Source organism: Candoia aspera, chromosome 8 (assembly GCF_035149785.1).
Source record: "Candoia aspera isolate rCanAsp1 chromosome 8, rCanAsp1.hap2, whole genome shotgun sequence".
NCBI classification, from domain to species: domain Eukaryota; kingdom Metazoa; phylum Chordata; class Lepidosauria; order Squamata; family Boidae; genus Candoia; species Candoia aspera.
Window position 1 is genome coordinate 39,584,819 of NC_086160.1, and position 27,606 is coordinate 39,612,424.

At 39.9% G+C, this 27,606-nt stretch overlaps 1 protein-coding gene across 1 annotated transcript in view; it reads left to right on the forward strand.

Moving 5' to 3' along the window:
* ZNF827 (zinc finger protein 827) overlaps positions 1 to 25,905 on the forward strand; it is a 158,204-nt gene extending 132,299 nt beyond the window's left edge. The window contains exons 9-14 of the mRNA XM_063309764.1: positions 6,990 to 7,127; positions 9,130 to 9,301; positions 11,434 to 11,600; positions 15,352 to 15,543; positions 15,641 to 15,818; positions 20,405 to 25,905. Coding sequence (XP_063165834.1) covers positions 6,990 to 7,127; positions 9,130 to 9,301; positions 11,434 to 11,600; positions 15,352 to 15,543; positions 15,641 to 15,818; positions 20,405 to 21,212 — 1,655 coding nt within the window. The 3' untranslated portion in view covers positions 21,213 to 25,905. The remainder of the gene's footprint in view (positions 1 to 6,989; positions 7,128 to 9,129; positions 9,302 to 11,433; positions 11,601 to 15,351; positions 15,544 to 15,640; positions 15,819 to 20,404) is intronic.
* Positions 25,906 to 27,606: the final 1,701 nt, after the last annotated feature.

The following is a 27,606-nucleotide window of genomic DNA, read 5'->3' on the forward strand; positions in this document are numbered from 1 at the left end:
ACGAAAAAGAAGCCTCCCAACCGGTGGAAAACTCCAGCCACCTGCTCTAAAAAGCGCCAAGTAGCAGGTGGAAGAAGAGGGGCGCGATCATGTCTCGGTGAGTGGAAATTTCCCAACGTTGACCGTGAGACTTAAGCTCGGTTCCCGTACAAAAACTGTGGAACTATGGGCTATGATTGATTCGGGATGCTCACGTTCCTTAATGCATCCTGATGGAGTAGCTGCTTTGGAGTTACCCACCTTCCCGTTGAAACGTCCCATGATTTTCACCCAATTGGATGGATCTATATTGGGGGGAAAACCGGTCACCCAGTCTACAGCGTTAGTGGCTTTGCAACTGGGTAGCCACTGGGAAAAGTTGCCCTTTGTGGTGGCACCGGTGGGTGGTCCCTTGGTCATTCTGGGGGTGCCTTGGTTTGTTCAACAGAACCCTAGTATAAACTGGGTACACCGAACTGTTACTTTTGCAGATGGGTTCTATAAAGCCCCTCCTGGGGATGAGGAGGAGGATAGCAATGTGGGGAGGGCAGCAGTGTCAATGCTGCATACCCTCGCTGTACCGTTGGAAGGGCTACCGGACCAATACCAGGACTTTGCCGATGTGTTTGGGGAGAAGGAGGCGGATCAGCTGCCGCCTCATCGGAAAACTGACTGTGCCATTGAAATTCTTCCCAATGCCAAGTTGCCCAGACCAAAGGTATATGCAATGACCCCAAAGGAATTGGCTACTCTTCGTGAATTCATAGACAAAAACTTACAACGGGGCTTCATAGAACCAGCCAATTCACCAGTGGGTGCTCCAGTACTCTTTAGATCAAAGAAAGACGGAACTTTAAGACTCTGCACGGATTTCCGTGGGTTAAACGCAGTCTCCCTATTAAACAAATCGCCCCTCCCGGTCATCAAGGAAATGTTAGCCCACTTGGCGGGGGGGAGAATCTTCTCTAAATTGGACTTAAGGGAGGCGTATTATCGCATTCGCATTCGGGAGGGGGATGAATGGAAAACAGCTTTTAATTGTGCATTTGGGGCTTTTCAGTATAAAGTGTTACCGTTTGGATTGGCTGGGGCACCTGGGGTTTTTATGCAATTGATAAATGAGGTCTTGCACGACCACTTATTCAATGGGGTTTTGGTCTATTTAGATGATGTGTTAATATATTCAAAAACCATGAAAGAACATGTGCAATTGGTTAGGCAGGTGCTAACCAAATTGAGAAATGCTGAATTATATGCCAAGCTATCCAAATGTGCATTTCATAAAACACAAATTGATTATTTGGGGTATAGGATTTCAGATAAAGGCATTGAAATGGAACCTGCCAAAATTGAGGCTATTTTGGTATGGGAACCCCCACGCACACGCAAACAACTACAATCGTTTCTCGGATTTGCGAATTTCTATCGTCCATTTTTACAAAATTTTGCTGAGATTGCCTTACCCCTGACTGAATTACTCAAAACAAAGGGTGTAGGAGACACCCGCAAATCAAAGAATCCAGGGGCACGCCTAAAATGGACGCCTGCTTGTCAACAGGCGTTTGACCAACTCAAGCGACTGTTTACCTCTGAACCAATCTTGCAACACCCTGATCCTGACAGACCATTTGTGGTGCAAGTCGATGCCTCAGACTTTTCTATTGGTGCCCTCTTATTGCAAGCCGATGAGCAAGGACAATTAAAGCCTTGTGCTTATCTGTCACGTAAATTCTCTGAGACAGAGAGACGCTGGCATGTTTGGGAGAAGGAGGCTTTTGCGATTAAAGCCGCTTTGGAGAATTGGAGGCATCTATTGGAGGGGGCGGCACACCCTTTTGAAGTGTGGACTGATCATAAAAACTTGGAGTCCCTTACTGCCTCTCGCAAGCTCAGCCCTAAGCAAGTGCGATGGGCTCAGTACTTTAGTCGCTTTGATTTTAAACTCAGATTCATTCCGGGAAAGAAAAACTTTTTAGCTGACGCACTGTCGCGGCAACCCCAAGATTCGGGAACAGCCCCAGATGTGGTGGGCACCCTCTGGACAGATTCCCAAATGGCACTAGCAGCAGTCACTCACAGTCAGACGCGAGCGCAGCAACCTGACACTTCTGCCGGTCCTAGCGCGATACATGTATCCGTTCCTGCAGATTTGCAACAAAAGCTTCTGGCGGAGTTGAAATCGGATACTTGGTTGCAAAACAACCAGAGCGAGGTTACTTTGAAGCAAGGTTTGGCATGGAAAGATGATCGCCTCTATGTGCCTGTAACCTTGCGCAAAACCGTGCTGTTCAGGTCTCATGACGATAAAACAGCTGGGCATTTTGGCTTTACAAAAACTATTCATCTAGTGCGCCGACAGTTCTGGTGGCCAACCCTGCGGCGAGATGTAAAAGCCTATGTCAAGTCTTGCCCTGTCTGTGCTACTGCAAAACGAAAAGGGGGGAAACCTCAGGGCTTTGTGCAGCCAGTGGCCAATCCCTCCCACCCCTGGGAGGAAATCTCTATGGACTTTATTGTGGATCTACCTCCTAGCCAGAGAAAGACTGTCATTTGGGTTGTTAAGGATTTTTTCTCGAAGCAAGCTCATTTCGTCCCTTGTGCGTCTCTACCATCTGCACAACAGCTGGCACGCCTCTTTCTAGTTCACGTGTACAGATTACACGGTAGCCCCGCCCGCTTGGTGACCGACAGAGGAACACAATTTACTTCACGCTTTTGGCGGGAATTTATGAAGCTATTGGGCACTAAACAGGCGTTATCCACGGCTTCCCAACCTCAGACAGATGGAAATACTGAGGCTGTTAATGCCACGTTGGAGCTATATTTATGTGCTTTTGTTAATTATCAACAAGACAACTGGGTAGACCTCCTGCCGTTTGCTGAAGTTGCTTACAATAATGCTGTGCATCAAAGTACTGGGGCGGTGCCCTTCCGTACTGTGTTCGGGCATGACTTTGTCCCTATTCCTGAATTGCCTCCACCGTCTACCTCACCCACCTCCCCGACCGATTGGGCCTCACAATTGGCAGATTCCTGGCCAAAACTACAGCAAGCTTTAGCCGATGCTCAAGCCACTTATCAACGACATGCCAACGAAAAAAGGGCACCACAACCTGTTTTTCAAATAGGGGATAGAGTATACCTTTCCACCAAATACATCAAATCCCCTCAACCATCCAAAAAACTGGCGCCCAGGTTCATAGGTCCATTTCCTATTGTTGCTCAGATTAATCCTGTTACCTTTAAGTTGGACTTACCTCACAATCTCAAGCGCTTACACCCTGTTTTTCATTGCAGTTTGCTTAAACCATTCGTGGAGTCTACCTATTGGCATCCTGAGCCGGCTGCACCTCCCCCCATAATGATTGATGGTCAACAACATTTCGAAGTCAAGGAAATATTAGACTCTAGACGTTTCCATTCCACTCTGCAATATCTGATTCGATGGAAGCATTTCCCTCATCTGGAGTGGGTCGCTGCACGTCATGTGCGCTCTCCCCACTTGGTTGCTCAGTTTCACGCTGCTTACCCTGATAAACCCGCGCCTTAACAATTAAGTTTTTTTTCTTTGTGGGGGGCAGTATGTCATGTTCCCGTTCCGATGTTTATGGTTCCTCGTAACGTTTCACATGTCATATCTGCAGTTGCGTGCCTGCCTGGCCACGCTGGTAAATTTCCTTTGTGCTGACTTGTGATCTTCTGGAATGTATGTTTGGGTTATCTCTGCTGTTCAAGGTTACTTTCTCAGGCCGATTCTAACGGTTGCTAGCATCTGGGGTGGGTGGTTGCTATGCTAGCCTGAGGGGAGGGTTTGCAACGGGAGCAAGGCTTTTTAAGTTTGTAATTGGCGCGCTTTTGCTCATTCTCAGCTTTCTTCGTACTTTGCATACTATTCATTCAATAAATTAGTTTTCTCTAGTAACTACTGATGAGACTCCTTTTATTGGAATAGGCAATCATTACAGCAGCCTTATGATGAAGGTGAAAGAAGAAAGTGCAAAAGCTGGCTTGCAGCTTAACCTCAAAAAAACCAAGATTATGGCAACAAGCTTGATTGATAACTGGCAAATAGAAGGAAAAAATGTAGAAGCAGTGAAAGACTTTGTATTTCTAGGTGCAAAGATTACTGCAGATGCTGACTGCAGTCAGAAAATCAGAAGACGCTTAATCCTTGGGAGAAGAGCAATGGCCAATCTCGATAAAATAGTTAAGAGCAGAGACATCACACTGACAACAAAGGTCCGCATAGTTAAAGCAATGGTGTTCCCTGTAGTAACATATGGCTGTGAGAGCTGGACCATAAGGAAGGCTGAGAGAAGGAAGATCGATGCTTTTGAACTGTGGTATTGGAGGAAAATTCTGAGAGTGCCTTGGACTGCAAGAAGATCAAACCAGTCCATCCTCCAGGAAATAAAGCCAGACTGCTCACTTGAGGGAATGATATTAAAGGCAAAACTGAAATACTTTGGCCACATCATGAGAAGACAGGACACCCTGGAGAAGATGCTGATGCTAGGGAGAGTGGAGGGCAAAAGGAAGAGGGGCTGACCAAGGGCAAGGTGGATGGATGATATTCTAGAGGTGACGGACTCGTCCCTGCGGGATCTGGGATGTTGACAACCGACAGGAAGCTCTGACGTGGGCTGGTCCATGAAGTCACAAAGAGTCGGAAGCGACTAAATGAATAAACAACAACAACAAAATACAAAAACTGCCCAGAGTCACTCTCTGAGTGAGATGGGCAGTGAATAAATTTGATATATAAATAAATAAAATAAAAATCACAGAAGGATAGGAAGAAGGGATGATAAACCAGCTCTTGAAAAATAATATTTTGATGAATTAATCTGATTTTAAGATCTTAACAAACTGTCAAACTGTTCTATAATATTTACACATTTTAGCATAGAACATTGATAATTATGAATCAAACGTAAACTAGCATTTGAGCATAACAATTTATGTCCAACTCCAGCAATCTTTATATCTAAAATATCCTTAGATTGTCTACTAAAACAGATCAGTGATTCCAGCATCAAATTACATATAAGAGGAGACATTTGTGATGATTTCCATGAATAGGCATTTAGGCTGCAGAAACAATAAACTTTTTTTTTCTTAAAAAATGAAATGAGAGCCTTTTTTGGATGCCAAATATGTCTTGATAACAGGAGAAAATTAAATAGAGAAAACAAAAGGAGGCTGTAAGAAAAGGTTTTCAAATTAAAACCGAGTCTGATGCTGTTTGGATATGCAAAAAACACATCTAGTGCTTTTCCTATCAATGTTGGGGTAAAACATGCAAATTACTATTGTGAAAATGCATTTTTTTTTCTATATTTGGAACTGTGTAGGCCTTGATGTTGAGAAGGCAAGCACTTTAGGGAATGACTTGGCTGTTGTCTGTTTACCAGCCTATTTGAACAACAACAACAACAACAAAAACCCTTCTCCAGGCACTCATTATTTGTGATGGGGGTGCTGTTTTATACAGTTCCATATTTACTGGACTTGCTGAGTTGGGAATTGTATAAGGCTTGAGAGCATATCATTTATCCTTCAGACAGAACTGACATTAGCTGGGCAAATTGCATATGCATTCATGCACATATTATCCCAAAACAGTCTATCCCAGCAGAATTCAGTGCTGCTCAGAAAGGAAGTCCTATTTTTTTCCCCCTCAAATGTTTATCTTGCAGTCAGTGGTGGGGCAGGGGCAGGGAATCGAAGACTGCTGTAATAGCAGATAGCATGAAAGACAAACCAGCAGGTAGGAGGAGCAGATGACTGCAGACATTGTTGCTGAAAGTCATGGATACCTTTGATGGAATGTTAGCCATCTTTTTGAGAAGGGCTGTTTGCCTTCTGAATTTTAAACCTGCTTGTAAAGCCTAAACGGGACTTCTCTCTTTCTTCCCTTCCAAACCAACTCTTCTCTTTACCTCATCTCCATACAGCGTTGTTCCCTTTTTTCCAACCATTCCCCTCCCAATACATCTAACCCTTCCCTTTACTCCATCTCTATCCTGTTGTTTTTCCTTATTTTTTGCCTCTGGGAAATGTGTACTTGTGTGTTTCTGCATGTGAGAATGGTCTGTGTAGGAGGCTGATATATTCAGACAGAAGAATTACTTTTCTAAATGGGATAGCTTATTTTGCTTAGTTATTTAGGCAATTTTAACTAATGGTTACACACAAATACACACATATAAAAATGTGTCATATGCACTTTTTATTGGTGGTGGGGTGGAGGAATGTCCAGATTTGGTTTCAGATGGAATTGGCATACTTAGGTTAACAAGAGGTGAAAAGTGAGGATTGGTCAGGATCTTGAGTATAAATCAAGGTGGGTGGGGATTCACTTAAATTCAGATTTGTCCTCCTTTCTGGTCCTTCTTACCAACTCTCTTAAGGAAGTATGGAATAGTCATAACTTATTCAGAAAGCAAGAAGATAACTGGGAATATTAAAACTCAACAAAACTGGCTGTGTTGTAAACGGTAATTGATGTTCTTTGGAAATAAGGTTTAGAATTAAATTAATAAATAAATGCAGATTCCAGGTTTGATGCACCAACTACTTGGAAATGATCAGTAAGAAAGATTATTTGTAGACACAAAAGATTAAAGCAAAAGAGAGCATATATGATAGAGTCTTGCTTGCAGAGTTTCCTGTGAGTTAACGCTAATGCCTACTACCCTAACTCCCTGCAATTTAACTGAATTGTTTATTACCTTACTTTTAAAATTATTGTATCTTGGAGGAGGTTCCTATTCTGTCTAAGGAAGGGATTCAAATTAATATAATTTGTGTAGTAGTGAAATATTAATTTACAAACTCTTAATAGGATTGGTTGGTAGTTTTCCAAAGTCTGATTCATATTCACTGAGAGCAGGACAGTTTCCTTTTGTTACCAATGATATATTCAGCAAGACACAGTACAGAAACTGAGAATGCCTTTGGCTTACTAATACTAGAATTACATTTTTTTTCTTTTTTGGGAGGAATAGAAACAGAGAAGATAGGACTGGAAGCTGGAAATGGGTTGCCATCCTGGAAATTTAATGACCAGCTCTTTCCTTGTGATGTATGTGGAAAAGTGTTTGGCCGACAACAGACGTTGTCCCGACATCTCTCCCTGCACACAGGTAACACTTGGTTTTTAAAATAAGATAGAATAGAATTCACTCTTTTTTTCAGGGCAACAGAGCACATTTCTTTGAATGCAAGTAAGAATGACTAGATCTGGAATCACTGCAGTAATCATAGGCAATTACTTAGAGCCATCATTAAAATACATCTTTCTCCTCTTTCTGTGATTGTCTGGAACAGCCACGAAATAAGGATCAGTAGCTGAAATCTTCTGAATCAAATCCATCCATGTAATAAAAACTGCCTGCCCCCACCCAGTTGCAAACCTAAAGGAAAAATAGGCATAACAACCTCATATTTATAGAAGGGATCAGTTGTCTAGTAGTGGGAGATAAGATGTAGGGCTGTCATTCCTCACTTTTAAGAATCTAGTAATCAAGATTAAATGTCAATTTAATTTTTATTTATTTATTTATTCCCTTAACTCAGTAGGGAGTATGTTCCAGAGTTCTGAGGTGACTACAGAAGAGGGTTCACCTTTCTGTTCTTAAGAAAACAGCTGATTAAGAACAGAAAGGTGAACCCTCTTCTGTAGTCACCTCAGAACTCTGGAACATACTCCCTACTGAGTTAAGGGAATGAATGAATAACTTTTAAATTGACATTTAATCTTGATTACTATTTGATTTCTTTGTTAATATATTTGGTTTTAGCTCTGGCTTTAACTTTTAGTGTTAACTTTAATAACTTTGGTTTTTATTGTAAACCACCAAAAGATTTCAGTAGTCACAGGTTTAAGTTTAATAAATAAATAAGTAAATAATATAAAATCAAACTATTTATCTCTAATATGAAACTAATGCTGAAATCCTACACCAAAGAATATTTAGGTTGACTTTGTTCATTTCCTCCTACAAATGAATGGAATCTGGAATCCATCTTCTATTTCTGGTAGAAAAACTGGCTTCATTACATTATTGCAATTTGTAGATGTATAGTCAAAACACACGTACACTTCTGTAATCATACAGAAATGTGATTATAGCAAATATAAATGTACCAGGATAACTAACCAACATTACGTTTGCATGTGAAAAAGAACTGAGGAAGTGTACTAGTGATATCCAGTTAAACTAATACACTTTTTCTTGCACAAAAATGTTATTTGTCTATGATAAAACATCAAATGGAGATATAAGAATGGAGATTATGCTCATTTGTTTTGAACAGCTATGCTTCTTGAAATACTCTGAAGGATTTCTTCTACAAAAGACTTTCCCAGTCTGATTCAATCTGATATACTGGATTTGGGTCATGCTGGCTTTGAATCCTAGCAGTTGAGGTCCAGGAAATTTGAATAGTTCCACACTGGGGGAAACTGTTCTATATCATTGCTTTGCACTTACTGCTTAGGTAAAATTGATTCAGTGTTTTAGCATGTCTGCACTCTTTCAAATTGCAGAAAGAAATAACATCTTAGTACACCTACTGTATAGTGTATTATTTTTAAAAAATCAAAGTAGCATACCCTTTTAAAATCAATCCAGTGACCAGGGAAATTCAGTTTAAACTTCTCTCCTCTGTTAATTGAAAGCTTTACAGCTCTCACAATATCTGGGCTTCAAAAAATGTAGATGACTACAAGTCAGCAGCAGAATTAAAAAAAAGCAGCTACTTTTACTGGACTTCCAAATATCCTGCAGCTGAGCCACTTCAGCTGCCAGAGGGCAGATATAACATTGCATAGGTGCCAAGTTGAATGGTGCAAGGACCTTTTTGTGGACATTCCCAGTGGGTTGTTGTTGTTGTTGTTGTTTTAGAAATATGCCTGTGCATTCTGGATTGAGAGAATCGTTTTCTTATAGAAGAGAATTTGAGCAGGTATCCTCCTCTTCCTGTGTACTTTCGTTTTCCCGGAAGGCTCACAGGGTGCAGCCACTCTATGGAGAGTGATTTCAGTAGTCACAGGTTTAAATTTAATAAGTCCCAGGCACTTACTTGTGACAAGAGATGCACAGAAGAAACTCCACTCAGGTTTTTTTTAACATTTCTTTCCAGAAGAGAGAAAATACAAATGCCACTTGTGCCCATATGCTGCTAAGTGCCGTGCTAATCTGAACCAGCATCTGACTGTGCATTCTGTGAAGTTGGTGAGTACAGACACTGAGGACATTGTCAGCGCTGTCACTTCTGAAGGCAGTGATGGAAAGAAGCATCCTTATTATTACAGGTGAGGATCCCACTGAAAACCAAGCTCAGAGCCCAGGTCCCAATTTCCTTTTAGGCCTGTCAGCTTATAAAAGAGCAACCACCATATGGTTTACATTTAAGGAGAATATGATGAGTTTATTATGGCTTGCAACAAAGTCCATGTCAGAGCAATTACCATTTTACAGTAGAACATCAGAGTTATGCACACCCCAATAAATGAAGTAAGATGAAACTACATTATTCTCCCCCTTGCTGTTCTATTGCAGATATTCCACTGCCAATTTGTACTTTCCAGCCTACCTCTGAAGCTCCTTTATGTCCATACATGCTAGGACGAACTTCATGTTTTTTATAATGTTCTAGAATAACAGGTTGAAAATGCCTTACTTGTTGACTTAAGAATTAGTCTAGCAGGAACTGAAGCCACCTCTGATATTAGTGGACTTTTGAGCATCATAATTGTATCTACTGGGTAAAATCTTGGCTTTTGGTCATCTAAAAACCCTTTGATGCGTTAATTAAACCGGGATATGATGAGCTATACTTTTCCAGTTGTCTATAATGTGCTACAGTGCTTGTTCCTGAATAACTGCATTGTCTCATTTGTCTGCTTCCACCTTGCATAAAGGTCTTGCACGAATAAGCACAACCATGGTTTGAACTTGGGATTCAAACTATGGGTAGCTTGGGATCCAAACCATGGGCAGTACCTTACTACAAAACCCCAGCACTACAAACTGCCCAGTATTGCAAGTAGTAGCATGATGAAATTAATGGATCCATATAGCAAGCAGCTGTAGCCAAAAAGTTTAATCACTTATGCAACTCTAAGTGGCCATCTCTGGACTAGTTGAGTGAATTGGCCATTGGGTATCTGGTCTGTTAACATTCAGACAATTGCAGGACACACTGTAAAATGTGTCAGCTATATAAACAATTCATTTATATGTTAATAAGTACATGCATGCTGTATTTTGAAGCAAAACTAAACCAAAGCACCACACACCAATTAAATTAAATCATAAATTATAACTTAAAATATAATGAAACAGTAAAAGCCAGCAGTGAACAGACAGAGTTAAAAGAGATTACTTAAGTGTTCTTAGCCTAAAGAAAGCCTTATATTCACTATTCAAAAATGGATAGAGACAGTTCTTTCTGGAAAGGGTTTCATAATCTGATCATCCAAATCAAAATAGTCTGGTACAGTGCTTAAAGCACAGATCCAGGTCTAGTCCACGCTCAATCATAGAAATTTATTGGATGACTTTAGGGTAGACACTGCCTCTAGAATACTCTGTGCTCCTAGAGGAAAGGCAGGAAATAAATGTAACAAAATTGGTTTTCCTTTGTCCCATGAACTGTTCTGAGAGACAGTGTTCTTGAGATGACTCTTGAAATTCCTGGGTCCAAGACTATTTAGGCCAGCCATTTTCAACTTTCACCCACCAAACCTGCTGAAGCACAATTCCTCTCTGGCCAGCATGAAAATGGGGCTGCTGAGGGTTGTGATCCATTCCAGCTGGAATGCCAAATTAGGGAAATGAATGGCTTTAAAGACCAAATCAGTGCTACAAGATAAGGACTTGATTGCAAAATGTCCCTCAGTGCCATTTCTATTTGTGTATCTGATTATGCTTTTGCCTAGTCAGGCAGAAAAAATCCCTGAGCCCAGTTTTGGCTTGCTTGTGTTAAGAATGCCAGACATTTCTGCACTAGATCCCAAGCTGACACTAGGTATTTCCAAAGCTCAGGAATTGCTGTGAAGAGCATAGTGAGCTCCCCATTTGTCCACATAGCAGGCTGACTGAACATCTTGGCAAGAGTGCAGCACATCTTATTGCCCAAAGGAAATAGCTAGGTGATGTGCAGCATCTGGAACCTGTAGTTGTTAATTAACTTTATGATTATTTAGCATCATTATAGCATGTTCGGGATTGTTGCCTTGTGCCTGCCCTTAATCAGCTTGGCAAGGCTGTCAGTTCAGAAGCAGTTCAACAGACAAAAGAATACCCCAGTGCAATTTTAGCTGAACAATTTGTAAAACCAGGAGCTGGTCAGGTTGAATTTAAAAAAGAAAGCAATGTTCATCTGTATCATAGAGGATCCATAAAAGCACACTCCTTAATATTTCTAACTTTCTGCCTCCAGTTGTCATGTGTGTGGATTTGAAACCGAGATGAATGTCCAGTTTGTCAGTCATATGTCGCTTCATGTGGATAAAGAACAATGGATGTTTTCTATTTGCTGCACAGCCTGTGATTTTGTTACCATGGAAGAGGCAGAGATGAAGGCTCACATTGCCAGCAAGCATGCAGGTGATAACCTCTCTCTGTGTCCAGGTTTGTTTCCTCCTGCTGCTTCTCTCCCACTACTCCACATCAAGGTCAACTGATGCCATCCCAATTTGGTCCTGCCGTTGCAAAATTCTTCTAGCCGAAACCTGAAGTGGGTGATTATGTCCAAAGGGATTTTATATTCTGACCCACGTTGTCATGTGCAAAAATGACATTATGCATTATTTGGATTCCTTTCAGCTGCCGTGTGAAGAGTTTTTGAGTGCTAATTGCTTCCATTAGGTATGAGAATGCAAGAATTCACTGAGCAGCTCTTCACACTTGTCTACGTGTGACTGCATTTGCAAATTCTTTGTAACATAGAATGTAGATCCACCCGGAAATTCTTTGCCGGCACAAGTAGTAATCCTCTACACTTGTGTAGGTATAACTTCATGAACTTTGTACAACAACATAAATAAAAATACTAAAAATAGCATAATGAGCTACTTTTGACATACCTTCATGTCATGTCAGCATCTGGATAATCTGTTGTGTTAGTTTCCAGTCATTTCCTCATTTTTCCAACTGTAATTTTGTCTGACCCTTTCCTGCATCAATGTACATTTTTGTTTTATTCGTTTAAAAGTTACACAAAAAAATCTATATGCATATTTGTGTATATTTCTCTTAATGTACACATGTTTACAGTTTTCCTAATATATATGCATTTTTGCAAGCAGCTTTGTTCTAATATACATATTCATGCTTCCATTCTAATATATATTTCCTAGGGAGTTTTAGAGTTAAGAACTGCATAGCCAGATTTGGAAAAATACATGTATTGATATATAATTTAGATTTATGTCTAAGTTTTGAACTGTGAGCTGCACAAATCCGTATCAAAATGCAAACCAAAAAAAGGCTGCTTGCTAGACCAGTACTTGCTTTCCTTCTTCTCAACTACGTTATCTGGAGAAAAGTTCATTGTATTAGACATGGATGCTAGAAAAATTGTGAAGAAAAACCATTCCCTTTCAGTGCCTCTTTTCCTCTTTCTTTTTGCTAAATGGGGACTATTATTTGCTTAAAATACTGTAGAACTCATTTTAAGGACACTATCCTTCCCTTTGCTTTGCGCCCCAAATAGTTTGAAGTTCTAATTCAGAGTAGAAGTAGAAGACTCATCTATTAGATATACTGCAAATCCTGTTACTGAATAAAGAGTTTTAGGCATTTTCAGTGTTCATGGAAAAGGACTTTGCCAGGAACAAACCACTTTGGTTAGGATATTAATAGGTTCTTCAACTTAATTGCCCACTGATTTTCATTTTGCCTAAGGAATAGTGTAACATAATTTGTCCAGTTATAATTATTTGAAAAATTGAACATTATTTATTTATTTCTCACATTTCTTCACTGCCCATCTCAGCAAGTGACTCTGGGCAGTTTACAATCAAATTACAATAATTAGAGCCCCAACATTGCATTAACACTCCAGTCCACAGGAGTTCCTGTGGAAGATTCCTAGAAAAGTTAGTTATACTGGGCTTTCCTTGATAAAAGAAAAATGTAAGTATTTCAACCCTACTTGGAACCCCAAGTTTTCATAAGGCAGAACAGAAGGGAACAATCTGTTTAGTAACAGTCTTTTTCTGGATTGAGGAACAGGCAGATAAAGGAAATAGGTGAATGCAGCAGTCCCAGTATTGTCAAACCATCAGAACACAGGCACATAAATACTGTGTTTTAGATGTGCTCCTCCCAAAGCTCCTTCAAAAATTGCCATGAAATTGTAATGCTTAATATGACAGAATTGGAAAAGCATTAAGCACATATGCAATAATCAACTTAAATGTATTTAAGTAGTTCAGCTGTAATTACAAGCAAGTGTATGTTAAATTAGATTTAGTTTTGCCAGGGTCCTGCCAACTTCTGTGTTCTGGCTTTCATTAATTTTGGGAGGGCTGTCTCTGACATGTCACTCAAAGGCCACAGCCTTACTGTTTTAAAATAACTGTAAATCAATGCAAGTGGTACAAAAAACACCATACATGGCTAACTGTATTTTAAAACTCATAGATGTAAAAATTCTACTAGGTGGAATATGTAGAGCTGTTCAGCCAGTAAGTAACAACTAATCATTCCCACACTGCTCCCAAATATAAACCTGTCTATCAACCTGCTATACACAGATTCATCTTAAACAGTTGGACACAGTCTTCTACCAAAAGGTACATGTAAGAGATTATTGTGGACCCAGTAATTCCAGAATGAAAGAGGAAAGGCAACACTTTGATTACAAACACTAGAAGCCTAACTTCATATATTAATAACTCTGGAGGTGATAGAAACACTGAGATAAAAGTCCTTCCCACCCCACCACCTTCTTTGCTCTCTAACTCTTCAAAAACAATTTCAAGCTAGCTGTTGGTCATCTTGCCACTGAGAATACTACACAAGATTATCAGTTCACCCTGATAGTTTTGTTTTGCAGAGCCTACAAAGTAAGATCTGGCAGGCAAAAAAGGTATACATTTGAGTTTTAAATCTAGAATGAGATATACATTGCACACAAAAAAATCAAGTTCTGCTTAATTTCAGAAAGAAAATTATCTTTTAAAAGGTCAAAACTCCCTGCCAGTAATTTCCTCCAGTGTTGTGCTCAATCAGCCCACCTAGCTGTGCTGAAATGACTCTAGGCAACTCCAAAGTACACTTGGCCAGTTTCTGTTTTGGGGAAATGTCTGAAGTGTTTTATCCTGTGCTTCTGATGTTACCTGTTGGAAATTTAACTTCTTTAGCAGGGCTGGCTTCTACATAGACAGTTCCAAAACAACATTGCTAACAAGCAAAATTATAAGACTTCATTAAAATCTAACAAGCATCTATGGTACAAGAAATGCCAAATTCCTAAAATAAACCATAAAAATTATATCAGTGTTATGAATGCAATAAATAGTTCAAAGCTTAGTTTTAGATAGATGATAAGGTCATCTTGGTGGGTCAGGCTACATTCTCATGGTAGCTAGGCAACGCTCCCTCCCAAATCAGACTCAACTTCATTGCCTTATATTAACTGTAAAATAAAGTTTTGTTAAAGCTTGCTAGTGCAAAACTGCAGGCCCAATTACTCTTAACCCAACAGTAGCCGTATAACATAAAGCATGCTGTTAAACAGGACTGTTTGACTTAGTCAACTTATTAATTTTTTATCTGTTCAAAATGCAGATGTCTTCTGCAGAGCACTTACTCTTCAACTCTCCAGCTGGTCAGTATGAGGACATAAATAAACCAGCACCCTGCCAATGTCCACCACCCATCTGTAATCTGTTTGGTTTGGTATTTAAATTACCTGGCCTTTTATGCAGGGTGTGAAGGGCTGCAAAGATCAATTGAGCCATTTTTTCAGTTTATTAAGAGAGACAGAAGTAATAGTTTGAAGTGCTTAACCTCAGCTAGGAGGAAATATAGCTGGGAAACAGAATGAGATGAGTCTTGACATTGAGTTCATAGCTGTTCTCAAGCTCTGCAGATCTCTAACACATCTACTAAAACTCTGAATTTGTAGTTGCACTCACCAGGACCCAGGAATTCTTAAATTTGTTTAGCTTAATTCCTGGAAACTTCAGAGGAGGCTGCACCTAGCCCAGTCAGCTTAGATCTGCACAGTGTGGGTAGGGATGCACAAGGAGAGGTGCTTCCGTGAGTGGATCTCTGAGCTGAATTGCTTGCAGGGTTGTTTTAATAAGCAAGTTAATGTTTTGCATCAATTTCTTTGGTTTCTTTTTAGGTGAAGAAAGGAAGACACCCAGTGACTCAACCAGTCCTTCTTCTTTGTCCTTGTCAGCTCTTAGTGATTCTGCCAACAGTAAAGAAGATGCAGATATCAGCCCCAAACCCAAGGGATCGAATAACCTGCTAGTTATTTCCGTAGTGCCTGGTAGTCAGACTCTATTAAATGTGGAAGAAAAATCAGAGAAAGGTAAAAAGTTGGCGAAGGAATGCAAAGTGACTCCCTCCACTTTCTCAAGGCTGTCGTGCGTGACTTAGGTAATAGTGTCTGTAATTTCCTTCTGCAGGTTTTGAATGTGTTTTCTGTAACTTTGTCTGCAAAACAAAAACCATGTTTGAGCGCCATTTGCAAATCCACCTGATTACAAGGATGTTTGAATGTGATGTGTGCCACAAGTTCATGAAGACTCCTGAGCAATTACTGGAGCACAAGAAATGCCATACTGTCCCCACTGGTGGGCTCAAGTAAGGAAAGCAAGTACATAAACTTTTACTGTGTTAAATACCTTGATCACTATGGAAGTAGAAACAAAGATACTTGCATGGGAGAACATAGAAATGTTGGGGGAGATAACGCCAGTGAGTTGTATTATGAAGAACAAATGTAAGTTGCTGTAAATCAGGGATAGGCAACATGTGGCACTTCAGATGCTGCTGAACTATATCTCCCAACAGCCTATGGAAACATAGCTAATAGAAAGAGATGCTGGAGTTATAGTTCAGTGCCCTTTGAAATGCCACATGTTACCTAGTTTTTACTAGAGAACAAACTCATCTGGTCTCTTGGGTGCACTGCTGCTCCACTGAACAAGAATAACCATGTTAAGCACTATTGGTTTATAAATATTAATTTTACCAACAGTGGCATAAATCTTAGGCGTCTCTATAGCTAAAACAGTTCCATAGGATCAGAGTGGAACTGATAATACTTTCAGATAGTATATGAGAATTGTTAAACACTGTCTTATGTCTAATGATGACATTTATAGTTGCAAAACTAACTCTTTAATTCAGAGAAATATAGACAAATGTCTTATATCAGAATGGATTATGTGTTGACATAAGTCAGTTGATATATTATCTACTGCTGGCAGGTCTTCATGGTATGTGACAGAGGTGTGTTGCATTACCTTTAAGTGCTATGTTGGCTGGGAATTCTGGGATGTAGTCCCAATGTATCTGGGGGCACTAGGTTGAAGAATGCTCACCTATTTGGTAATTTTTAACATCAGTTAATTTATATTAGAAGCCCTCCTTTAAACTATTTTCTTCAGCCTAGTTAAGATATAAATGCTACCCACAATATGGGAAAATGGTTCTGAAGTAGGCACATGCCATCAGTAGTAGCAGATCACTGGATCAGAATATCAGAATATAAATATTCAGTTACATGTTTATCAGATACGTTTGGGAACAGGTGCTTTGGAATGATTGAGAGCATGAATGCAGCCCTCCCTGAGATTCATTAAAGCAGCTGTATCTGTTTCTTGGAAACACATCTGGAAGCAAAGAGTTGCTATGTTCATGCTCTCATGCTTACCAAAGCTTTCCTAATTGAATCTGAAGCATTGCATGGCCCAAATGTTTACATCTATAACATTTTAGAACCTCTACATGATACCTGGTGGTAAAGTATTTTCAGTAGTTTCTATTACCTCTAAACTGTTAACATTGTAAATGCACTACTAAACCTCACTAATAATGTAATCTAATACAAGCATGCCTAAGAAGTAACTCTTCTTGTATTCTGTAGGTCTTACTCTATTCAGCTGATAGTTGGGACCTCACTAAATTTATATCATTTATATGTTTATTATTTAGCAGTATTTAGAGGCTGCACTAATTTGTACAGATTCTAGATGGCAAACAACAATTTACTAAGCAATAAAATTTAAACAATCAATAATAATATTAATAATAAACTGCCAGTGATGGTTGCCTGAACACCACTGAGGTCAAAAATATTAATACTGCTCAAAAGGAAGATGATATTTTCAAGGCTGTGGCCTCTGTTATGGATAATAGTAAACACTTCCATTAGTGTCAGCAGCAGATTAAATATATGCTTAACAATTCTTTTGAACAATTAGTCCACTCTAACACTCCTTGCCCTATTGGTACAGAAATAGACAAGCAATGATGGTGGTAGAGTTTACTGTCACTGCAAGGCAGAGCCTCTGACAGTGGGATTTCTTTGCCACCTTTTATATTTATTGATATAAAAATACATGCCTTGGCCTTCTGATACTTTTCTATCGCTCAGTGCAGCCAACAACAATTCAATAAAATGCAATCGTGATTTCAGAAGAAAAAATGAATATAGTGAAAACAGGCAGATGCAGTTGATAAAAGAATACATTTCTCATAAAGGAAACATCCTCTTGAAAAGGTTTTTACCAAAAGCAAAAGGTTATTAAAGAAGGTCAGTGCAGAAAAAGGCGTGGTTGAGGTGTGTCCTCCAAGAAGACTTTCAATGACTTTTAGCTTCTTCCTACTAAAGTTTGGAATTGCTCCTTTCAAGATTTAGAATAAAATAAAATTGAGTAATGAGCCACTTCTTTCTTTCTGAAATACTGAACACTGTTTTTAAAATTTCTCAAAGTATTACGTATGATTAGTATCCCTAAGTGAGATGAATACCCTCTACACCAAAGCCAGAGAGCTGTGCCACACTATTCTCCAGTTGATTAGCAATAGTTGCTATCAGGGGATTTAGTACAGCCTGTGTAAATCTCACCAAACCTTTCTGTAGAGGCAAGGACAGAGCAAAAGTTGGGTCTCCCAAATGGAGTTGCAAAAGACCAGAGGCAGCATAGGCAAGCACTTTCTTTCCCACACAGATGTGCACAAGAGGAAAAGAACCACATAGCAGGACAGGTTGAGTATTTGCCTGCCTGCCAGAAGCTGCCAGAAAATTGCAGGGGCATGTATAAGAGCAATGGGGGGCATCTTCATGAGCAGGTATTTTTAAGGGGTGGGGGCAGTGTATGAACAAATTCAGTACCAAGTACAAAAGAGGTTAAATGCACACTGTGAAATGGATTCTCCTGGTGCTGAATCAGGGTGCCTGTATGCAGACATGTGAGTTTTCTGGAAAAAATTGAATTGGAAACTTTTTCTGGAAAAATGTCCAAGCAAATGACTATGCCAATTAGCCTATTAAAGAAATTAAAGATTTTTTATGTATAGAGAAAAATATTTGATTGGAATGTTGGGAAAAGTGATAGGCAATAAGATAATAAGCAATTGCAACACCCTTTTAGGTTCTCAATTTTTAGATTGTTCTCCTGGAAAAAAAAAAACACTTTATAACTGCCAAAAATCCTTGAAGTGGGAAAACTTTTTGCAGAAGAGGTTTGATCCTTGAGTATTTTCTGGCCCACGTCGCTCCCTTGTCTTTAGATTGAAGAAATATAGCAGGTCAAAAGGGTTCATCCACATACAGTATATCTACAGGTTCTGTGCATTCTCAAACAAGTAGATTGCGATTTCATGTCTTCAGCAGTAGGACTGAGCAGCCCTTTGGGATGGAAGGCAAGGAGATACTCTACTTTGGAGTGGAGGAATGTAGTGTAGCCCCTCTCAAACCTTGGGATTGTGCTGGAGTGACTTTTAGGAGTTGCAGACTGATGTGTGCACCTTGCACACTCCCAGGCTCCTTTTTGTCTTTTTGCCTTTTAAGTTTGAACTGCTGCACAGACCTATTAAGCAGCCCCAGAAAATCAATGTCCTACAAGTGAGGAAGATAATCCACCCCAGGCAGCACCATGATGGAGAAGGGAGATAAAGACAGAATCTGAAATCTGAATGGCCTACAAGAAGCACATGCCATGTGAGTCCTATGGCTCAGCCAGCAGGTTGGAAGGAGTGGCAGATTGTGGTCCTGTTGTGGCCCTCAGGACTGCCCTTTGTTTCTCCAGCTGCTGCCAACCAGCAAGCCACAGAAGGCGTTCACTGCTTCAGCACATACTGTTTAATTTTAAATATTACTTGGCATTGCGGAAAAGCAGCTGGCATTCTCCTGAAGTTTCTCCTACAAGCTCAGCCCGCAGTTCACTTGCTATTTGATGTGAGCTCTGCAATGGCATTTGCTTCTTTTGTGCCAAAGTCACTGAAATTCAGCACTTTCTGGTCCGTCTTGCCTGCAGTGCCTCATCTGGAAAAGAACTCTTTCCTCCTAGAGACATTGAGGGGCAAGGTTGCCATAGAAATGATTAGCTCATCCATGTTGAAATAAATAATGTGTAGGGTTTTTTTTAAGGATAGAAGGGGAGAGGTGGCATCAGTCAAGGTAAAGATTTTAAAAGCAAGTTGGAAGGTAGAGGTGGCTTTGGCGTAAAGCTTGAGTATCACTATGTATTCTGCTTATTGAGCTGGCGCCCTTTTGACTCTTCAGGCAACAAAATACTAGTGATTTGAATAAAGCTGAATTAAAGGCTTCATTCATAGTTCATGCTGTGGTATCAATTCGGTAGCTTAAAATGTGTGTTCAAATAAATCTTCCCAAAAGAATAAATGAGATTAGTTTGAAAAATGATTTTAAAAATTTGCAGGTCAGGAGGTTATGGTTCGGATTTGCACTTTACCTTCCCCACACCAAAAAAGGAAGCTTCCAAGGGATGTGGTCAGTGACATCACAATGATAACTCAGCTGAGATGGTCATGTCATTACAATGTCATTGACCATATCCCTTTGAGGGATGTGAAGTACATAATCATCAATTTTGTCTTGGTTCAATAGTTTGGACATTTAAGGGGCCTTGAACCTTTCAGGGCCTTACAGCTTGGTTTTTATCCCAACTGCCCCCCAAAGTGGAAAAATCAGCCTGATTGTATGGAGAGAAGAGTTAAATGGTGAAATGAGTGATTTAAGTTTCTGCAAAACTTTAGGCACCAAATTTGCCCTCCTCAAAGAAACTAAAAACTTGCTATGGAAATCAGCCCTGCCCACTCTGGGAAACAGGAAAGGGTTCTGGGAACTATGTGTGGGGTGTAGGTTGCTCCCAGCTGATCTAGAGCCATGTGTCAATCCATATTTTGCGTTTTGACAGGTGCCCCTTCTGCATTTATTCCACAAACCGTCCAGCAGCAATGGAATGCCATTTGAAAACCCACTACAAAATGGAGTACAAGTGCCGGATCTGCCAAGCAGTGAAAGCCAATCAGCTCGAGCTGGAAATGCACGTTCGAGAGCATCGCCTTGGCAACCACTACAAGTGTGATCAGTGTGGCTATCTTTCAAAGACCGCCAACAAGTTAATAGAGCATGTGCGTGTGCATACGGGGGAGCGCCCTTTTCACTGTGACCAGTGCAGCTACAGCTGCAAACGCAAAGACAATCTCAACCTGCACAAGAAACTCAAGCATGCGCCCCGGCAGACCTTCAGCTGCGAAGAGTGCCTCTTCAAGACCACCCACCCGTTTGTCTTCAGCCGCCATGTGAAGAAACACCAAAATGGAGACTGCTCTGAAGAGGAGAAAAAGGGCCAGGGTGTGACTTCCAAGGAAGCCGGCCCCCTGCTTGTGGCCAACAATCCCCGCAGCCTCTTGTCCCCTCTTTCAGTGATGTCAGCCTCCCATGCGCTGCAGACGGTGGCCATGTCAGCTGCTCACAGTGGCGGGGTAGAGCCAAACCTGGCGCTGAGGGCCTTGACCGTAAACGGCACTTCCCTGTGCTTTGACAAATATCGGAACTCTGAGTTTGCCCACCTCATTCCCTTGACCATGTTTTTCCCCAGAAACCACTTTGAAATCACATTCCACTCACCCCGATCACAGACCCTACACTTGGATGACACTTCGCCGAAGCACTCCTTCCTCGCCTATCTTGGACTAACAGAAAGGGCAGAAACTCTCTAGGGCAGCCACATTCTGTACCAAAAATACTCCCCACCCCACCCCGACACACCACCCCATCAGACTCCAAGCAGGTTTTATTTCAAACCATAGATCCAAGAGGTTGGCTGCCCAAACATTTGTACAATATATTGTTAGTAGTAAGATACAGTAAAGAAAATGGCTCCACGTGTCTCCTTAATACATGGCCATGAAGGCTGCTTTGGTAAACCTTCAGAGAGATGACCTCCTGCATATTTCTACTTTCAGAGGCATGTTTCCGTACTCTTACCTGAGAAACTCTTTTGTCTCCTTTAAGCTGAACAAGAGTGTCCTTAATGGCAGTCAGCACTAGCTAAGATGACCCTTTGATGCATTTGACTGTGGGTTCTGAATCTGAGCATTTCTAAAAGAGAGTTTGGGTGCCATGGCATTGCTTTTGCACATCCTTTTGTACTGGCTTATTTAATATGAACTTAAGAAGCTGCCTTATGCTGCATCAGACTAGTGGTCCATCAAGCCCAGTATTGTCTATTACGATTGGCACCAGTTCTCCAGGGTCTTGGACAGAAGTCATTCCTAGCAGCTACTTCCTGAGATTTCTTAACTAGAGATGCTGGTGACTGAATCCGGGATCTTTATACGTGCAAAGCATGTGCTCTACCACTGAGCTGTGGCCCCACCCCCGTGAAACATATTGCAGTCCTCCATGCTTGCTCACCTTGCCTGCTTCTCTTTTATTGCTCAGTTATGGAATGTAGGAACAGCAATCAAAAAGAACTAGCATGGCAGTCAGTCCTGCTGGGAATTTGCTATATTATAGTGGCTAAGTTAGTCTCACATCTCAGAATTTGATGATCAGGGCAAAAGCAGAGAAGAGGAAATTACTTTAGCCTTGCAAGGTGACGCTGTTTCATATGTTAAACAACTTTCCTACATGGAGATACTCTGTATGGCCAGTGCATGTACACATGTAATATGAAGGGCTTTTCTCTGTGTACTCAGACTGGGTAGCCAAGTTTTCATACCTGCTGCTCCATGGATTTATTCATGTTATGCTCTCTCTTGCCTTCCCCAGCAAAAAGCACTCCAATCACCTTTGAAATATTACAGTCAACATGTATTATCTCTATGAAGGAAAAAAGATAATGTCTAAAGCACTCCTGAATACGTAACAGTGATGTATGAGAAGGCAGCTAGATTTATAAACAGCAAGTGTATTCCATACATCCACCTGATCCAATTCTTTGCTTATATTCACGTAACTTGGGATCCCTTCTTAAAATACTTTATGATACAAATACCCAAGAGCAAGGTACGTATGATAAGGCATTTGTTTTAGATTGGACATACACATTACATTTAAATTGCTGCTTTTCTTGGTCAGATAACTGGAAACAGAAACCTGATCATTTTGCCAACATGATTCTCTAGTTGGCTAAGACAAATATCTGATTCAAAGATATGTGCACTAGTCAAATTTGATGCAAAGTCAATACAGAAAAATATAGCAAACAGCCCTCAGACCACAAAATCACACCTACACATTCTCGGTCTGAATGCAGTGGTTAGCTTATTTGCAAAGACAAGGGCATACATTTAACAGTGATTAAACCCAGAAGAAGGAATTTTAAAAAGGAAGGATTTCTTAAATTCTGGGCATGAGGGCTCAGACTAAATAAAGGCAGGTTTTGCACAGTGGTTGAGTCTTGCACTAGTATGTTTCTCACTAGCAAAAAATAAATAGAAGTAAGAAACATGTCAAAGATAATGTTTCTTTTTTTGACTGAAGAATATCAGATTGTATATTTGAAAAGTAAGTGCAAGTTCTTTTAAATGGAAGGAGAAAAAGGTGCTGTTTAATTATAGAATTCTCTTTTATAAGCCCAGCTATTCAGCTATATTGGCAACTTTTGTGTTCTATACCCTTCATGTTATTTGTATTCCTTTATATCATTTTGCTAATGCTTACTCAAGTGTACTCTTCTAGGAAGGTAACTTTATATTTTCTTAAGGCTCTTATTTTTAGTCATTAAAATGACATAAATATTGCACTTTATTGCAGTAGAAGCAAATGTTGCATTCCTAATGGTTGATCTAAATATTAACTTTTCCTGAGATTAAAAAAATGCCCATGCACTGAACATGTATTATGAATCACTATCACATAAGCTTTCCCCACTAAAAAAATTATGGGGGAGAGGGGATTCAAAGACCTTACAACAGAGAACAAGGAAGGAAAAAGCCTAAATATCAGCCATTTGTAAAATTGAAGTTAACATAAGCATAGTCAAAATAATGAAAGTCCAGAAAGAAGTTTAACCAACATATAGCCTTATCTGGCTAACTATTATGGTGAAATAAGTCATTATTTTAAATATCCTAAGAGAAATTTAGGGGCCCTGTTTATTGCACTAAATTCTGATAAAAATACTTTTAGAAATTTTGTGAGCTGTTCTTTTAACAAAAGATGATTAAGATAAGGTTGGTATAGTGTGATGAACTGTGACATTCCAGTGGCATTCCACCCCAAACTGAGGTGGCGTTGCAATACTATGCAATAGTCGTCATCGCTTACTGGAGCCTTCCCCAGCCATTCATCATGCTGGCTGGGGCTTCTAGGTGGTGTAAGCCCAATGCAACTTGAACGTATAAGGTAGGGGAAGGCTGAGTTTTTGACCCTATTCCCATGACATTATCAACCTCATCATCCATGTGCCAAGTTATACTCACCGTCCTGTGCAAAAAGCACTTAATCAAGGCTGGATCAGTCCATGGACTGGGAGCCATTTTTTAAAATCCTGCTGCTGTTGAGGCAGGAAGGATATCATTTTCTGCCTCCTTTCCTATTTTTCACCATACATCAGAGTGGGGGGAAAAAAGGCCAGGAAGGAAGTTCTTACCCATTTCCTACTTGTTTCTGTTCCTTTTTTTTTTTTTTGTCATGCAGTCACGAGGGTGAAAACCAAAACAGCCATATAGATGGAATATCTTTTTTTTAAAAAAAACTTTTCACAGGCCTCTCTCTAGAATTTCATCTCTATCCTAGGAGAGATAAGTGTTAATTAACCCCACGGTCAGCCACAACATGGCTAACCCGAGGGATTTAATTTAGTCCTTTGCATAATTATTTATGGCTAATCCTAACTCCCTCATGGTTGGTTGCTATCTCAGCTAACCCATAATTTTTGTTGGCCAGTTAAGTGTCATGGGAAAAGGGCCATTAATTGCCCCTTCCTCATTGTTCCAGTGAAGCCTATCTTGGGGAATAGGGCTCCTGTGCACCATAGCAACCTCGCGAGTCTTGAAGCCTGGCAACAGAAGACTGGTAGTCTGGGATGCGAAAGGTGCGCAGGACACTGTCGTGCAGGAGTGCTGCAGTGGCAGATCCAGCTGGGCAACAGTATGGTGTTCTAATAGGATGGGTGGGATTCTGCAACAAATGAGTGATCTGGCCTTACCCTTACCCAGAGTGTTGCTGCTGCAGCATTGCCAAACACAGAGAGTAAGAGTTTGATCTCAATTATCTAATCCAGCCTTCCCCAACCAAATACCATCCATGCATGTTGGATTATAGCTCTCCTCCACCCCTGACAGCACACCTTGGCCATGATTTAAAATATGCATCAGCTCACATGGAGGGCACCAGACTGAAGCAACGTGAACTCTGCAGGTTTGGGAAACTTGTTTTGGGAGTAATCTTGAACCAATTGTTCAGCTACAGTTGCCATTGAAGGAATAACCTTCATAAATCTCCTCTGCTGGTGATTTTAGAAGAAATAAAGGCGAATGCCACACTTGTTAGGGAGCATAATAATTTGGAATGGTAACAATTCTGTGGCAAAAGGACTTATGGAGATTTCTTCCTGCAATTGGTTGCTGCAGTTAACTAAATACATTTAAGGTGTTTTAAGATAACTTCCAAACAATCAAACAGCAACCCTATAAAAGAGAAATAAATCAAGTAGTGTGTCAGCAAGCTACACATGCATAGGAATGTTAAAAGCATATTTTTTCCTGTAAACCAAATAGTGCAATATACATAGGGATTTCAAGGAATGAGAGTATTATGATGCTATGAGCAATTTAATGCTTTGGGTTTAACCATTTTCCTTTTGTATTTGTTTGTCATAGTAATGCTTAATGTAATTGGGCAGCTTTATTTAGCACTTTGACCACTGAATTTTTTCTGGAAAGTTAATTATGCATTGTTTCTGTTTAAGAGGAAAAAAAAGAATTTGAGGTGTTTTTATTTTTTTAAGGAAAAATATACAGTATTTATCAAAGCCCTTGCATACCCAAGAATTGGTCTGCTGTTTGATGCTAAAACTAGGAATGCTCTCTAATATATCTTTTGCTTGTTAAAAAAACTTAATGTTTGTACCAACAGTTCACTTTGTACCAGTTTTTTCCCCACTATGCACTCCTTACCTGGCTTCTGGTTTTTTTCAATTTGGTTATATTCTCAGCACCTTTCTTGCTTTCCCTTTTCCTTTTAACTTGCTGTATCATATTCAAATATCACACTGTCAAGGTTTGTGTACATTAATGGAAATTTGTAATGTATAAAGCTTTTTTTTTTTTTTGCATTCTAAGGCTGTACAGGGTCATTTTGACAGTAATTAGTATATTTCTCTGCATCTTACGTTGCATTGCCAATTTCTAGTGTATCCAGTTTGGAAGTATATATACTCAAATTAAAACAAAGTTGTCTATACTCTGCCACAAGCTTTGTCTTTCTTTCAGCATTTTGTTATTTATACATAGAGAGACTTAGACGATATTCCCTAATCAGTTCCTACTTTTGCTCCCAACTCCTTAGTTCAGATAAGAGTAGGCTAGTGAAGCCTGTGGCTGTCCTGCTCTGTTCTTTTTACTTCTATGCACAGTTTAGTGCTGTTTTTAATCTATAAAGTCCTGTTTGAATGACATTGGGCAGCAGAGGGAATCTGGCACTGTTAACCATTGTCTTTAGAGGATTATTGGATGAATTATTTAATCAAATTGTTGGAGGAGGGGTCAGAATAGGGCTATAGATTATTTTATAACTAAGTGACAATGTTACCCTCAGGTACCTCTTGGCACCTATCCATCAGGCTGTTTTCTCCACCTGAATATAATAGTTTTTTTAGTATTTTTTAATTTAAAGCCATAGTATGATGAATGGGAAGCTAGCATGCTGCAAAGGAAAGTGCCAACTTCAAACAACCTTTATTTCCAGAATTGCTCCTGCCCCTGCCCCTGCCCCTGCATAGGCCCTGAGGCATTCTTAGAAAATAAAAATAGTATAGTGCTTTACTTGAAAAGGTGCCCACCTGTCCAAGAGAACAGGGTGGTAGGGAAGAAGCTACCTAGTTTGCCCTATGGTAAAGGTAATTGGTGTGACTGGCTATACCCATAATGGCTGCCTTTGGGTTAGAATGTTCCTAACAAATATCCCAAATTCAAATGTCTCTAAAAGAAACCCTGATTTAGGAGCATCTGACTTTCACACACACACGCACACTATATATATAGATAGGTATACACACACACATGTGCATACATACACACTATATATATACTGTATATATATACTTTATATAAAGTATATATATATATATATATATATATATATATATATATATACAGTATATATACTGTACTATATATACAATACTGTATACACACTATGCACACATACATACTATATATATACACACACTATTCACACACACATACATACTATATACACACACACACATACATGCATACTATATACTCTATATGTACACACACACATACTATCTATATTTCTTTACATCATTTTATTTAGGGTACAATCCACAATGTTTATAACATTATGTTTTCTGGTCATGTGTTTGTGTTTTCTAGATGATGATGATAACGACAACAACATCTTTATTTCTCTTTCAAGGACCTTCAATCTTCTGGGAGAATTCTAGGATTTGACTTTATAACCACACAATGAAGTCTCCAAAAGTGTTCTTTCTGATGTCAGACCTCTAGCTTCAGAAAATAGCAGAAGAAGCCATGGTGAAGTTGAGACAGTTCTTCCTAGGTGGGGGAATGGCCAATTAGTTCACACAAATACTGACACAAACTTCATGTCAGGGTGATGACAAAAATAAGGGTTGCTTAAAGGGTTGAACACCAGCTTCCTGTCCCTTGCTATCATCAGATGACCTAGCTGGAAAGTTTAACAGAACTTTGGGACCATGATTCACAAATGTATTTATGAATTCTAATAACGGGCATGGTGTTGCCTCAGTTGCTGTTTGCTTATCAGGGGTTACCACACCCAAGTCTTGGGTTCTCCCCTTCACATTTGTGTATGATAGAGAAGACTGAAAACCCATAGAGCTAGTCCAGGACCAGTGGGTAGGAGGAGGACCTCTAACAAAAACAAATATCCTAG